This window comes from Bolinopsis microptera, chromosome 4 (assembly GCF_026151205.1).
Source record: "Bolinopsis microptera isolate Bmic1 chromosome 4, MBARI_Bmic_1.0, whole genome shotgun sequence".
Classification (NCBI taxonomy): Eukaryota; Metazoa; Ctenophora; class Tentaculata; order Lobata; family Bolinopsidae; genus Bolinopsis; species Bolinopsis microptera.
Window position 1 is genome coordinate 4,385,063 of NC_087075.1, and position 16,644 is coordinate 4,401,706.

Here is a 16,644-nt window from a genome sequence, read left to right on the forward strand (position 1 = left end):
ACTATCCACTCCGAATACCGCACCAATCAATCACTGCTCCGAAATAGAATGCCTTCCACTCACTTCAATGCTGCACACAACATACCGATTATACACTGCTACATTACATATTACAATATAGATCACTGTATTTCCATTAATAGCACTATATAATATAATTTCAAGCTTCTTCCACCGCCTGAGATAAAGACCGAAAATATATATATATATATATATTGTCCTGTTAAAGAGCGGTGAGTAGGTATAGTATTACAGAGATAATCTCATTTCAAACTACGGTATATTGAGTTATGTACATTTGGGCTGTACGGGGCTGGGTTTGGGGACCGGGGAGAAGTCTATTATAATATGACGTCACACCACGTGACATGACGTCACACCACGTGACATGACGTCACACCACGTGACATGACGTCACACCACGTGACATGACGTCACACCACGTGACATGACGTCACACCACGTGACATGACGTCACACCACGTGACATGACGTCACACCACGTGACATGACGTCACACCACGTGACATGACGTCACACCACGTGACATGACGTCACACCACGTGACATGACGTCACACCACGTGACATGACGTCACACCACGTGATATGACGTCACACCACGTGACATGACGTCACACCACGTGACATGACGTCACACCACGTGACATGATATTATAGTCGCACAGTATTGATCAGTAGAAAAATGGTGTTTTAACTCATTGATAAGGTTTATTTTCAAGGTTCATTTGTATTGGTAAATCCATTACTTACGATTATTACATTTTATAATTTCTCTTACTGATACACAAAAGGTAATATAATTAAATCTTTAATGTTATGTAAATAAAGACAGAGGTGTATGAATGCAGGCCCGGGCATAACAGGAAATCATAGTTAATACTGCTTGTTTGCGATATCTTGGGAATATCAGGGATACGTCCTCGTTATACAATATTATATTCTTACAACTTTAACCTCAGATAACTGATCGGTTTTGAGTTTTGATGATTTATCAGAGCAGTTTAGAATCTACTGGACAGTTATTAAGATGTTATGAGTTCACTGTTTAATAGCGCATTTCTGGTCATTGTTAATTCCTGGTCAATTGTAAATTGGCCGGGGCCGGGAAAAATGCCTCCCACGGCCACGTGTAGTTTCGTTTTATTGGCTGAGATCGGTTTGATCAATAAAAACTAAACCTAATTTCCGCTTTGAACTCTTTGATCAAAACTCCTTCTCTTAGGAATGTAAAGAGAAATGTAACGATATTACAATCCCTACGCCCTACATGGGACTTTATGGCTCTGAAAACTATAATCAACAGATTAAACCTAGTTTGACGATCACTCTGTAACATTACAGACTTGTCAGATATAATATAGCTGGTATAGTTGAACTAAACACAGAGTCCTGACTCCTGAGTACACATAATATGTAGCCACGCTATGTGTGGAGTCTGGAGGGTATCCCAGGTATTTGCAGCCTAATGCTCAGATGCATTGTTTAGTCTGAAGTTTTCATACGGGAAAACGGGCGCTTTTACGTTCAAATTGGGAGAAGTTATATATTAAAATATGCTATTCAGTCCAAGGGTATTTACGGGTAATATCTAATCGAATGTTGGGGTATTAATTACTGGAATTAAATCAGTTGAGTGAGTGTGTGTGTATGATATGCCCTGCCTGGGGGGGGGGGGGGGGGGGGGGGGGGGGGGGCATAAAATGGCATAAAATGGAGACTTTTTTCTATGGAGAAAATGGAAAAACCCTTGAGTAATTCTCCTATCTGCACAAAATGTGTGTTGTTTGCACACTTAAAGTTTCTCAAGGTATGGTAATGTAGATAGTATTAGCTTCTTGGGTCTGAGTTAATGACATTAAGACCATTTAATCTTATTGAATCCGGATGGGAGCCCAATATAAATTCGTTTAGGTCGGAAATAAGTATGTGTATCTGATGGTGATTATGACTCTAGACTTTGTAGACATTTATTGTTATATTATATAATTATGTAATATATTATGCATAGTATATATTATGTATAATATATTATGTATAATATAATATTATGTTTATATTGAGTAAAATGTTAAATGAATGTGATGATGACATTAACTATAATATCACAAGACAAGAATTTAGTTCCACAGAATTTAACGCACAGTTACGCAATAAATATTACAGCTATTTTAAGAATTAAAAGTATTAACAACATTCCACAAATATGGAAAAGCCCCAGCTCTAATATGTGAAATGCTAATAAAAAAACGAAAGTTTCCGAATTTTCAGTGAGGTTCTGGAACAAAGGTGAAAGTACAGTTTGGGCAATATTTTTATTTTTAAATGTTAATGGTTAGACTAATTACTGATAAATGGCAAGAAAACTATTTCAATTATTCTAAATTACTGTATCAATCAAAAAAGTTTTAAATTTCCTCCCAGTCCAATATCTCTCCCCCTTAAGATTCACAAATCCTAAATTTATGTAAAAACGTAAAACATGGGTCGGTGAAATTCCCATGTAAGGAGAAGAACTTGACCGGAAATACCTCATCAAACTATTAATAGCGATAACTTCAAAATTTATACCGACACCAGAGTCCAGACCCCTTTTTTTGGCAGACAATAACTCGATAAGTAGAGTAAAGATATCGTAATGTACCTTCGTACACTCAAATATAAATATCAATTCAATCAATCAACATGAGATCCGATTGCTGGTTGAATATTTGTTTTAAATTATTTTATTACCGCCAGAAAGGCTGGTCCTAGGAATTAGGATTAGGGTTCCGCCTTTGAGAAATTAGTTATTTTTCAGCCACACAGCGAATTAATCATTTATAGAAGTAATTATATTATCTTTTTCAGTATTAAGTTGGTAATTATGTCTAGATCTGTATTAATGTTAGGTATGTTATGTATGTGAGATTATGATCAAGAGGAACATTACCTCAAAATGCATCTCTCTATTATAATTCAGAGAATTCTTTTTGTACACTGTACGACCGCCCACGTGAAAATCAAACGAAAAATATGAAAATGCGTAGTAACCATGGTAACGAGGGTTATTACACGCACGTGCACGTGCAATGATTCTTTTAACGTCATTTTGATCGGGTTTGTTGATATTACGCTGTGTTTAGTACGAGCAACATTTTAATTGGCTGTATCTTCGGTAGTGTAGGATATTTTTTGACGCGATTTAAATTTACTAACAAAAAATACTATTAGCTTCCTCCCTGTGACCACGGGTTTTCTAGTATTGATATAATTTAGTTTTAAACTAATTACAACGTCACAAATCTATCACATTTATTGAGTAGTATGTAATGGGATGGAAATGTTGTAACCATGAGTAGTTAGTCCACACCCTGGCTCCACAATTTGAAGAATTCGTTTCACTTCTAGATGAAAAGCTCTAATAGGTAGGTAAGGAAGTAACCTGGAAATTAATCTGTTGGAAGAACGTTTTATGACTGTGCGGATGATATTCGTATAGCATATTTGGCTACATCACAGTAAACACAGATTTAATTCGTGTAATTTATTTTACTGAAAAAGTCAAACGTTTACCTCTTAATTACCTTTAATAGTTTAATGTAACTAAAAATGTTACCCTGAATTAAAGAATACAAGTTATCTTATCTTTATAAAGGACCACGAGAGTTTAGTAGTTATATTATCTTTATAAAGGACCACGAGAGTTTAGTAGTTATCTTATCTTTATAAAAGAGCACGAGAGTTTAGTAGTTATCTTATCTTTAAAAAGGAGCACGAGAGTTTAGTAGTTATCTTATCTTTATAAAGGAGCACGAGGGTTTAGTAGTTATCTTATCTTTATAAAGGAGCACGAGAGTTTAGTAGTTATCTTATCTTTATAAAGGAGAACGAGAGTTTAGTAGTTATCTTATCTTTATAAAGGAGCACGAGAGTTTAGTAGTTATCTTATCTTTATAAAGGAGCACGAGAGTTTAGTAATTATCTTATCTTTATAAAGGAGCACGAGAGTTTAGTAGTTATCTTATCTTTATAAAGGAGCACGAGAGTTTAGTAGTTATCTTATCTGTATACACTAGAGTGTTCAGTGAATGACGAGCTAGGTCGGCCCAATCACCACATGTAAGGGTCTTACACGATTAAACAGCGATTTATTTTCTAAGGACGTTCACAAATTCAAAATCGCAAATTGATACAGTACAATATGACCAATGCCAACCTCTCTCAGTCCTCAATATTGCTTAACTTCAAAACTTATCATAGGGTCGTATTATGATCAATCTAATTTATTATAATTTGATACAACTCATGTGGATACTATATCTCGTAACATAACTCCCACCCAATGCGTTCCAACACGTATAAATCCCTAAACCGCACAGTCATATTCATGCAAAATATGTGAATTATGCGGTGCAAAATATGTGAATTATGCGGTGACGAATGGCGGGTTGGCAGAGAGCGCTACCTTAATGACAGCCTCATGTCACAAGATAACCTCGGATGACAACTAGTTACTGGGAGCTGGCGGAGAGGGTTATATTCCCTGGGGAGTACACATAGTACGCATTCTTTATACGTGTACACGTTTGTGTGTGCTGGTGTGTGATGAGGGAGGTTGTCGCCATAGCGACCATTCACAAATTCCTGGACGGAGATTCCTACATTTTACTAAAAATTCCTGGTTTTCCTAAAATTGATTTAATACACGACGGGAAAGGGGATGTGGGTAGTTCGGGTTACAGGCTATGTTAAATATAGTTTCTAATATAGTTTCATTAAATTAAAAGTTTCATCAGATCACCTGTTTCATCGAATTATTTATTTTATTAAATCATTTGTTTCATTAACAACACACCTCAAACAGATCCCGTAAAACAATAATAATAAATAATGAAGTTAATAACAACACTTAGCAGATAAAACTTATACTCACTTATGCAGTGTTATGTTATGGCCTATAATTTTAAAACTTTTGTTAAACCGAGAAATTTAAGTGGAATTTAAGGGTAACTGGTGGTTAACAGTAACACAACGACAGCTCCTTTATAATACTTTTACAATACTCAACTTTGTAACAAAATAGTTACTAGAGTGTTTTACAAATACAGTGTATTCTAAAGCGTATTTTTAAGACAGCTGGCGGTAGACAGCTGCAGTTAAAACCCCCTACTTAATTTGTATCTAACATACAATTAGGTATGGTACTATAATGTCTTGTAATGAATTATGATAATATGTATTAACGTATTATGTCTTGTTCTCTTTCTTTTCAAGGTCGATTAATAATTAGGTTAAAAACCATGGATTATATTTATATACCTATAGCATGGTCTACAGTTTATTCAAGCTAAGCTAAACTCTCAAGTTATATATATAATATAAGTACATACTAAAAGCCAAAATTATGTACGCTCAAAACTCTAGGATTGGTAATAATAATCGTTGGAGCCGGCTGACAACTTTAAAAAGGTTGGCGAGCCTTTGATATGTTTTAAATTTACGTTATCTACGTCGCATGCAAATTTCAGTAGGCAAACCCAAATATTTTTAGGGTTTTAAAGTCACTCAAAAAATAATTATTGCGACATTTAAAAATAAAGCGTCTTTCGTCTGCCGAAACATAATATAAAGATATTATATTTATCCAAACCACGGCTCCCTCATAAACTATCCAATTACGCAGTTTTAAAACATTTCCTTCCTCCAGTAAACACTCCTAGTTAGTACCTACCGTTTTGAGGGATAAATGCAAAACTATTTTTCAGATCCCTTCTAAAACAACTCTTTTCCCTTCATTTTCAAATAAGTTTCTTATTTTTTAATTAGGTTATATTATTGGAACACTCCTCACAAAACCCGAAATTCAGCAAACAGCACGCTTAACAAGAAAAGGAAAAATCAGCCGTGTACTGTAATTAAGTAATTAATTATCAATTATCTCGCTCAGAATGTATCACGTGGTGGTGGTTAATCGATCTTTCCTAATTTCCTGCCAGGTTTGCAGTGCTACTCTTATATAACTATTTAACTACGTGGTAGTTCCTATCTTGTAAATTTGTACTTTTTAATACAATGTAGAGCCAAATTAAAGCGGCCCGGGGGGGGGGGGGGGGGGGGTCAAAGCGGGGGGGGGGGGGGAGCTGGAGGGGGTAATGATTATAATTATTGAGGCTTATTTGAAGATAACTGATAATATCACAGAGAATAGAACTGGTAAGCACACATAATAAAACATGTTCTCAATTAAACATGTTGATGATTCCAAATTGTTATGTAAGATCTGATGTTTATCATGATTATAAACATCAGCAAACAATGTGTGAAAACAGACCTAAGACCCCCACCCGCCACCGTAACATGAAAAGTTTAGATGGATGAAAAACAAGTAGTACAGTATAAAAGTTCACCCCCTGGCCCCGGTTGCTACTATAGTAACGAACTCACCATATCATTAGAAACGTTGCCCCAGGGCTCTGCTCCCCATGTGAAGATCTCCCATAAGACCACGCCCATGCTATACACATCACTGTAATGTGTGTACATCCAGTGTGTTATAGCTTCTGGTGCAGTCCATCTCACTGGGATTTTACCGCCCTGATAGGTAGAGAAGTGTGGTTAGAGGTGAGAAAAGAGGGAAAAAGGGGAAATAACTGGGGCAAACAGATTGAGAAGAGTATGAAACTAAGTTCCTCATAGCTCAAAATAGACCGTTCTCAAAATTAATCACGCATTCAATGCTTTTTAAATTAGGTGCAACAATAATATTATAGTATCATCAAAGTACGTGGTTAGAATGTGGTTAGTAACCAAAGCGTGGTTGCTATACACACTAACCACTGGTTACAGTAGCTGGTTACCACTGGTTACAGTAGCTGGTTACCACTGGTGGTTACCACTGGTTACAGTAGCTGGTTACCTGCACTGGTTACCACTGGTTACAGTAGCACTTACCAAATGTGGCTTATAATACTGAGAATCTTCTTCCAACATGCGGGACAACCCAAAGTCGGACACTTTGCAAACACCGAACTCGTCCACTAGGATGTTCCGAGCTGCGAGGTCCTGAGGTAGTGGGAACTGTGAGTTTTAAATAGATTAACTAATTTGAGGTTAATTTTAACTAATTCGAGGTTAATTTTAATTAATTTTAGGTTAATGTTAATTAATTTGAGGAAACTGTGAGAAGATCAAAATGGTGAGGTTGATTTGGAATTATTTCAGATCTGAAATTAAACAGTGTAGTCAGGATAAATTAATACCGAGCCCTTAACCCGCTATTTAAAATTTTCTATTTTTAGTGTCCAGATACCTTGCACAATGATTCACTATAAATTAACTTATAACAATTGGTAGAGCTGGCATTAATGTTTTCTGGCCGACAAACTCAATAGAGTTAATTTACATCGTTTTGGGTGATTTGCAATTGTTGTTTCAATCATTTATATTACCTGGTATATTATTTACATCTAATTATATCATTTACTTCTCAGTATAATCAAGAAGTAAATGATATGATAAGAACATAATATAAATTATGTATTCCAATTGTATCATTAAATTTAATAACTTCTTATGATATTCGTAATATTGCTAGAATCTAGATAATTACAGTCCCGGACAATTTTACCTACAAAAGCTCTGGACAAATTTTCCAAGTGCGCTTGGATTAACTTATAGATCCGTTAAATAATTGAATGGGTAATTTTAGCAGACTAGCAGATACCATACCGGGAATTCCAGTGAAGCAGGAGATTTAAAACATTAACTGCAATATCTGTGAAATCGTAAACTATTGCAATTTTGTTGTTATTCTTGAGAACAGTGTATAATATGAGTCGAGTACTAATTCGAATTAGAAATTTAGACACATTAATACAGTAATTGTTTTAGTAAGGTAATTGTTTTAGTAAGGTAGACTACCCATAGCTCTGAAATGAAATAAGGGCTGGTTACTGAATACCGAACGTACCAAAAGTGAACTAAATCACGCACCTTAACATGGTCTTCTTTTAAAATTAAATTGAAGTTCAAGACTTAAACATTTAAACATAGTTATGTTAACGAGCAAATCTACGAGATTCCGCAGATAGATTTAGTGACAGGCACTGCCATGACGGTAAAGCTGGTAAGGGCACGGTACCAACTTCAAAATATCTGGAATTCCATACGATCAAAATTCCAGGGATTTCATGTTTGAAATTCTTAAAAATGTGTGGAAGTTTTGATGAAACTTACCCGATGAACAAAATTCATCTCACTGAGGTATTTCATCCCTGATACTATCCCTCGAGCCATGGATAGCAGTTCTATTACTGTCCTTAAACATTTAACTTCCTGAAAATATAAACAAATTAAATAAATTAATTCTAACATTTAATCGTGACTAATAATATTCAACGTTACATTTTCATTTATTATGTTATTTAAAACAATGTTACAGGTATCTAAATATTATAATGTAAAATAATCCAATCTCTGTCATTTCATGATTAAGTATGAAAGTGTTCTCATTAAATGCGGTGTGATGACCAACGAACTTTGTTGCAAAATTCGTTTCTGCGACATTTTACTATATAATGTATAATAATAGATAATAATAATAATCGACTGTGCGTTGGGAACAGCTGCTCTAGAGAATTGAAACTTGATTTGGATCCAGTTTATTAGATCAGCATTTTATTGCACACGTACATGTAATGGTCCCAAAGAATGTAATTATTTCATGCCTAAAGATGTGAAATGAGGTTGAATCTGAGTTTCTTCTTCACCACAAATTCGATCAATTTCTACCAATTTAAATTCAGGGCGGATTCGCTTTCAACGAATAATAGCCATAGTCTTATACAAATCAAATTTATAACCCTAATGAACTTTTAGCAACCGATAATTGGTAACAACTACTCAAGTACTGATTGTTTTCTGACGAATGAACTGAAGTCCAGTCAGAAATCAGATGTTTTCAATAACGTTTTCTCAAATTAAAGTACTAACTACTACATTAGTTCAGATATAAGTTACGGTATAGTACCAACTACCTTACCCTAGCCTAGGTAAAACACTGTTTCAGCCCTTTCAAACCTAGCTTTATCCGACATAACAACAGCTGAGATAGTGAAGCTACTTAACTTTATTGTTTACATGTGTAGTCTAGAAGCAGTCAGATCATTACATTGTTCGGAAGTAGAGTATAAGGAAAGTAGCAAAGATACACAAACAGACACGTCGTCTTCTTCAAAGGCCATTGGGCCTGCATGTGAATTAGAACAATGTTCAATGGAGCGTGAAGAGTTAAATGACGTAGACATACTTAGCGCCTGTCACGTGATGTGACGTCATACAACGTGGTTTTACATACTTAGCGGTGTGGTTTATTCTTGCAGACGTGCTAAAACATATTTTGGTCTACAGTAAACTTGTTTAAGATTGGGAGCAGGATCTGTTTTGCATAGTATGATATTTGAACTTTTGAAGCCAACAGAATATAGATTAAAATTTAACATTCGAGCATGTATTTTGATCGGAGGAATTTGCACTGAGGAATTCAAAGAAATGAAAAAGTTCCAGGTATGAAAATACCGGAGGAATTTTAACAAGTTTCATATATATATTAAACGTGTTAAATTCATTTAGTTGAACTAAAGACGCGCATCAAGTTCATTGTATAACACTGTAGAGTGTAGAAACTTTCCCTCACATGGCTAATTATCAGTTAATTAGTTAACTTATAGGTTAATTAGCTTACTAAATACCAATAAGCTACCAAAATATGCTCCTTCAAACCGAGATTCATTGATCCACCTCTATTAATAGCAAGATGGCTTCTGTTCTTCTTCTGGGTTTCCTATTCAAAATAGCAGCCAGCGACTTTTCCTTGTGGTCGTAAGGGAGTGTCAATCTCAGGTCTATTAGTTGATAATCTCTATTGTTATCACCATCATGGTAGAGTCCTTGAGGAAAGCTGGCACAAGGTCCTCTCAGGGACACGATCAACCTTGAAAAGGCTTGCTGCCAATATCTGACCTACTGGAGGCATCATACCAGACACAAGAATAGTAAATAGGAGGAGAGGAGGAGAGGGTTAAAATCTACCTTAAATTACTATAAATATCCGCCCTGTCTTACTACATGACCACAGCTTACAATATAACTTTTATAAAACCGTTCTACACTTTATTTAAAGTACTAAAACGAACCTGGCGGATTTTACACTTCGGAAAACGGCGACAATTAACCCTTGTAAGGTAATCTACCTTTAAATATTCTTTAAGATTTTGTGATATTATGCTGCACTGTGGAATCAAGTGGTGTGATGTCACGTGATTTGATGTCACGTTAGGTGGTGTGACGTCATGTCACGGGGTGTGATGTCATGTCACGAGGTGTGACGTCATGTCACGTGGTGTGACGTCATGTCACGTGGTGTGATGTCATGTCACGTGGTGTGATGTCATGTCACGTGATGTGATGTCATGTCACGTGGTGTGATGTTATGTCACGTGGTGTAACGAGAATAAAGAATTTCATTGTCATTTGTGATTTACCTTTAAATACTCTTTAAGACTACCGTTTTTCATAAATTCTGTTACTATCATGAATTTATCCGTCCGCGTTACAACTCCAATTAGTTCGATAACATTTGGATCTTCAAATTGTACCTGAAAGTAAATAAAATGATTAGAAAATATAACATAATATCCAGTGTAGGATACGTAACTTTTACATTAGTCGTCATCTTTTGACAGAACAAATTATGCACTGTCAAAAAATAATGACAAATCATCACGCATCCTTGATGTGACGATCTCCAACTGTAACAATACACCAGAGCTTAAATATTTACAGAACTAATCACAAACACGCTGCATCGTCACGATCCTCATAACTCCGAAAGTTGTTACCATTACTGTCAGTAAGCCTCAACACCACAGCAATTTAAAAGCGAACTCCACGAGCTCCATTCTAAACATACCACCACGTTACAAATAGCTCTGCTGACAAGTCATCGTCACATTCCGATACAACTTCACTGTGGTAGTCACGTGACTTCACTCTAAATATCACGTGGGCGGCGCGCGTGACAGCCTTGTTTTAACACGACGCGTGAAAAAAGCTCAACAACTGCGGACTAATACGAGCATATACCAACTGTATCGGGATCGATACCGACCCTTAAAAATGCACTGAATCATAAAAATGCACTGAAAGAAGCACATTGTGACCTTGCTAATGATAAACGAGCTGACATATTTTTACCATGATTGCGGCTTCGGCAAGGAATTCTCGTTTCTGATCGAGAAGTGTGCTATCTTTGAGTATTTTGGCAGCGATCTCCTTGGGCTTGCAGCCTGGCAGTGTAAACGTACCCTTCCAGACGTCTCCAAACTGACCTGAACGTGAACATATTAAATAGTTTATTTAATTTATAAATAACTATAAGAACACGCTGTCTGGCCCTGTAGTACATTGCTTACTACTCCTAACTCCTAGGCATAATATTACGGAATAGTCTTCGAACATGATTGGATCATATCCGATGAACTTTATAGTTTAATTAGATTGGTTTAAAAGACGCGGGAAATACGGGATATTGACGGTGTGTGCGAATAGGAAAAGTAGGAGCATGTAACGTGCCACTCTGTAGTCTGTATCGGCACAATATAGTATAGATAGATCATTATAGATATTCACGGGTTGGGTCCGATAATTGATTAATATATAGATATTATGATAATATTACATTATAATATTATAACGAATATAATATATTATATTACATATTATTATGTTATATTTATGTTATACTTTATTATTACACATAAATTTAAGTAAACTATTGTCATATTCGGGCTGGTCTTTACACGGGATACAATGTCTTTCGAACTAAACTCTCAGGTTAACTCAATGTATCTTATTAAAGTGTCGTATTTTATTTAATTATAACGAGTTAATTAGTTAATTAGTTAATTGGAACAGAGGAACAGAGAAAATGGGGCAATTCAACTGATCAGGACTAAAACATTACAGTGTTAACACGTCACAGTGTAAATCAAATGAGAAAAGAAAAAAACGTTTGGTTAAACTTGTTATCATGTAACACGTTTTAATATTCAAGGCCAAAGCATCCGCCTTTACATACCTCGCTAAGTTGAATCAACTTTTCTAGTTTAAAATCTAATAAAGCTTATTTTAATACGATCGTAAATTTTGTTGAATTACAATTAGCTGTTATAGCTGTAATAAATATTATATAATATATAAAGTTCTAACGTTATATAGAAGCTATGGGATTAGGTATTATATTATTGAGGTTTGTGATCGAGCGATAAATAAAAGTCTAGAGTTCAAAGCATCATCTTATTTTAATATATTTTTTAATATAACTTGTTAAATTAATGAATTGATCAGTTAAACAGTTAATTAGGTTATAATTAAATGAAATCAGGTTATTGATTAATGAAATTAAGTTACTAATTAAAAAAATTAGGTTATTTATAATCAATGAAATTAGGTTATTAATTAATGAAAGTTAAACTCACCCTGGCCGCAGACCTTGTCCAGCTGAATATGATTTGGGTCAAGGTTTCTCGCCATCTTGCACAGCGCGTCCTGAAATAAGGGGAAACTTTAAATTCATGTGCATGACTGTAACAATGTGAAAACGAGCACTGATCATCTTAGTGCAACAGATGTTCTTAACTTACAAACTTCTACTTGAACTACATGCAGTAATGTTATGAACTAATTGGTGAAGGTGGAGTTGAACCAATCGGTAAGCGGACCGAATCGTTAAGGATTAATAACTTCCAGTAGGGATGGGGTTTGGGATGAGGTTAGGGATGGGGTTAAGGATGAGGTTAGGGATGGGGTTAGGGATGGGGTTAGGGATGGGGTTAGGGATGAGGTTAGGGATGGGGTTAGGGATGGGGTTAGGGATGGGGTTAGGGATAGGGTTAGGGATGGGGTTAGGGATGGGGTTAGGGATGAGGTTAGGGATGGGGTTAGGGATGGGGTTAGGGATGGGGTTAGGGATGGGGTTAGGGATGGGGTTAGGGATGGGGTTAGGGATGGGGTTAGGGATGAGGTTAGGGATGGGGTTAGGGATGGGGTTAGGGATGGGGTTAGGGATGGGGTTAGGGTAATGATTCTGTGTCCACCTACCCAACCATTCTACCAGAAATATGTGAAATTATTACTAAAGCAGATTTTTATTTTGCATCTCGAGAGCCTAAATTTAATCAACACAATTTCAGAACAATATGAATATGACGTTGTATGTCGTAACGTAATCTACTTATCTTTATTACAACATGAGTCTATTCAGAAAAAAGCAGAAATTTGAAGGAGTAATTCAACTTAACAAATCACATAATCTGAATTCCTCAACGGCTCTAACATTGATTTTCTCTCAAATTTAAGACCCACCTAGTACCTAAAATACCTTACGTGATTAGTGGCTTGCTCCTCGAATAATGAAATGTGGCACAGATTTCTGGCAGAATGGTCGTAAAATGTTAGTTAAAATTAGCAATATTTCTGCCAATTATCCCTAAAAAAATGAGAATAATTAAAAGGCTATATTCCAGAAATAATTCTCGACAGCTATTAACCAACCGGCTTCGAGAATTTACCAATGACAACTTAGAATGGCTGTCACGTGTCAAAACAAGTATCCAGAGCTATATATCACCCCTCGGCCCTCTTCCCGCTGGTGCTATTAAGACGGTGTTGATTACAATAAGGATTTAGGCCTGTTCGTTACACCAGGTAACATGATAAGTTGATAGTTATAATCGAGGGTGGGAAAATCCACGACACAATAAAAAATACTATAGATGCTACAGATGTTTTGAAGTGTCAATTTTCGAGTCAGATGTGAGTTATGATAGAGGATACTCTCGGAGAGATTTTGTGAACAGTTTAACACAATCCGGCACAAGAATGGAGAGAAATGTTCGGACCGTTTTCAGGCAAGAATACTGGTTATTTCTGAGGAAGTCTGAATTTGTTCGACCTTGGAGAGCTAGAGGTCCCAAAAAATTATTGTTCAGCCCTCTGCTATGAAATGCAGGTGAACATCTCATTTCTGAGATGTTGTGATGTCATGTCACGTGAAGGGACGTCACAACAGGTGACATGACGTCACACCCTTTACTATAAAATGCAGGTGAACAGCTCATGTCTTGCATATTTTAAGTATTTATACTGACCAGACAATAACAAGCTATCCACGCTCGACTATTTTGTTAGAACTCAAGGTACCATTTTGTGCATTAATATGATTTGGATATTATGTAAAATTCGAGTACGTGAGCACACATCCGCTTATCGCCTATTTAACAACAGATAACAGATAGGGCCTGTCGACCTGTCCTTGATCAAATAAGTTCCACGACAGGCCCTACATAACAAAGTTTACAAATTGTAAACATAACACAAACTGGTTTTAACTGGTTAGTATGAGTACCGACGGTAAAATGTAAATAGAATTAAAATTTAAGATTAAGAAGTTAAAATTAAGAAGTTAAAAGCCGGAACGGAAAGAAACTACGACATTAACTTAAACCACGCGGAGTGTTAAAGTTAAGGCAAAAACAAACCCGCCCATGTTGCGTGTTGTAACGTCATATAGCGTGTTGTGACGTCATGTCACGCGGTGTGACATCACGTCACGTGTTGTGACGTCATGTCACGTGGTGTGACGTCACCCCAACAAACACAAATAAACAAACCTGAGGATCAGCGTATTTGGTAATAGGAACGTAAGTTCTGCGGTTGTACTGTAGTGACCCACTCCGGGTAGATATTGTTCCCAGCTTGCCATGTTCCAACATTGGGTCCCTGGCGTCCCCAAAGTTACCAAACCGTCTCTTTCTCTCTTTCTTTCTGAGGGTGGACGCGGTTAGGCTCAACTTACCGTTATATCTTTAGAAATGTTTGACAAAGAAACAAACCTAAATTTATGTTCTTTTGAGTTTTTTTATAGCCTGAAATACGTAACTGGTCTAGGGAATTTGTTTGAATTATTCCAATTTGGTTATACAGATAGAACATAATAACATCAATAATAATGATTAATGACAATAGTTAAAATTGGTTCATTATTTATATGTTGTAAAAGTATATTATCATTGAAATGTTTCAAGCTTGTGAAAACTTATTTAAAAAATATAATAATAAGCTACCGATATAACATACTCGTCGTTTTAGAATGATATACTGATAATTGTTAGATTACGAATGACAGACAGACAGACAGACAGACAGACAGACAGACAGACAGACAGACAGACAGACAGACAGACAGACAGACAGACAGACAGACAGACAGACAGACAGACAGACAGACAGATCCGTAAGGAGGTTCACCAGAAGTTACAATTAAGCCGGGGTGAGGAGGAACAGTAAAATGTAACTATTGATGAGCATTATACAGCTGATGCACCTTAATAATAATGAGATATTCTCCACACATAGTTGCTGGAAGAGACCCAAAAAATAAAAGTGTAACAACATTACAGTTATCCAGATCACATCATCACATCCGGTGTAGACTCTATTAATGGGGGCAGGATTAGAGCTGGATTAGTATTCAGTTAGCTATTACTTATAAGTTATAATTTATTTGTGAGTGTGTTCGTCTGTTTTTAACCTGTGCTTAATGTTATTTACAGATGACGTGTAGTCTGCATAATCTATTATAATTTACTAGCTCTGTTTTGGCACAAAGAATTTTATTGGTTATTGGGACTTTAAATTAGGAGATCTGTATATTATGAAAATCCTACAAAGCTACGATTATTAATACAACTATCTGTGTTAAAGTTCTGTAGTAAATGTTGAGCAGTGCTGGATAATATGCAGACTAGATTGAGATTAAATGGTATACTCAAGATGTAGACATACTCAATTCACTATTTAAACTACAACCATTGCTACTAGTTCTTACCTGGGATCTGAAATGGATGTATCTTTCATAGTTCTGAATCCATGAACACTTGAACATAACTTATATATTTGACTGCCAAAGCGTCTATCCCTGAGTACCTTATCATATTATGTATAATATAACATCTATGTTGCTTCAGGTTCAACTAAGACGTAGGCTGTAGGCAGGTGGTGCTCATTTTGACTATTATTATAAGAGCACAGTAATTGACTTATATTCTTATATTGGTTTAAACCGTGAGCTATTTTTAGACCAAATAGCTCATACCGCTCTCTCTATGATGACTTAATTTAAACCCTACTTTTTATGGTGGTTGTTAACTGTTAACTGGCTAAGACGTGTGCAAGTTAACAAGCTTATAACCGATATAAATGTCTTGTTTACCAACGAACATCTGGATCAAGCAACCAATCTGAACTGTTCCAAATTTCACAATTCCTGTAATTAACTAATCAAATAATTATCAAATCAATTAGCCCCGCTGACTTGACGCCAAGCCAAGCCACACCACTGAAATTATCACAGCACCACTAGTACAGTACCGGCCGTGCTGTGTTGCACTCTGTTTACTGTGCTCTATTATGACGTGGTATACCACGTGACATCATACCACGTGACGTCATACCACGTGACGTCATACCACGTGACATCATACCACGTGACGTCATACCACGTGACATGAGCTCATCTTCACAG

At 36.1% G+C, this 16,644-nt stretch overlaps 1 protein-coding gene across 1 annotated transcript in view; it reads right to left on the bottom strand.

Annotated features, from left to right (window-relative positions):
• The window catches only part of LOC134813869 (ephrin type-A receptor 5-like), a 71,172-nt gene that overhangs the window by 6,591 nt on the left and 47,937 nt on the right, over nt 1-16,644 (bottom strand). The window contains exons 10-16 of the mRNA XM_063821762.1: nt 14,732-14,885; nt 12,539-12,608; nt 11,256-11,389; nt 10,544-10,657; nt 8,238-8,336; nt 6,954-7,064; nt 6,447-6,596 (exon numbers count right to left, since the gene is read on the bottom strand). Coding sequence (XP_063677832.1) covers nt 6,447-6,596; nt 6,954-7,064; nt 8,238-8,336; nt 10,544-10,657; nt 11,256-11,389; nt 12,539-12,608; nt 14,732-14,885 — 832 coding nt within the window. The remainder of the gene's footprint in view (nt 1-6,446; nt 6,597-6,953; nt 7,065-8,237; nt 8,337-10,543; nt 10,658-11,255; nt 11,390-12,538; nt 12,609-14,731; nt 14,886-16,644) is intronic.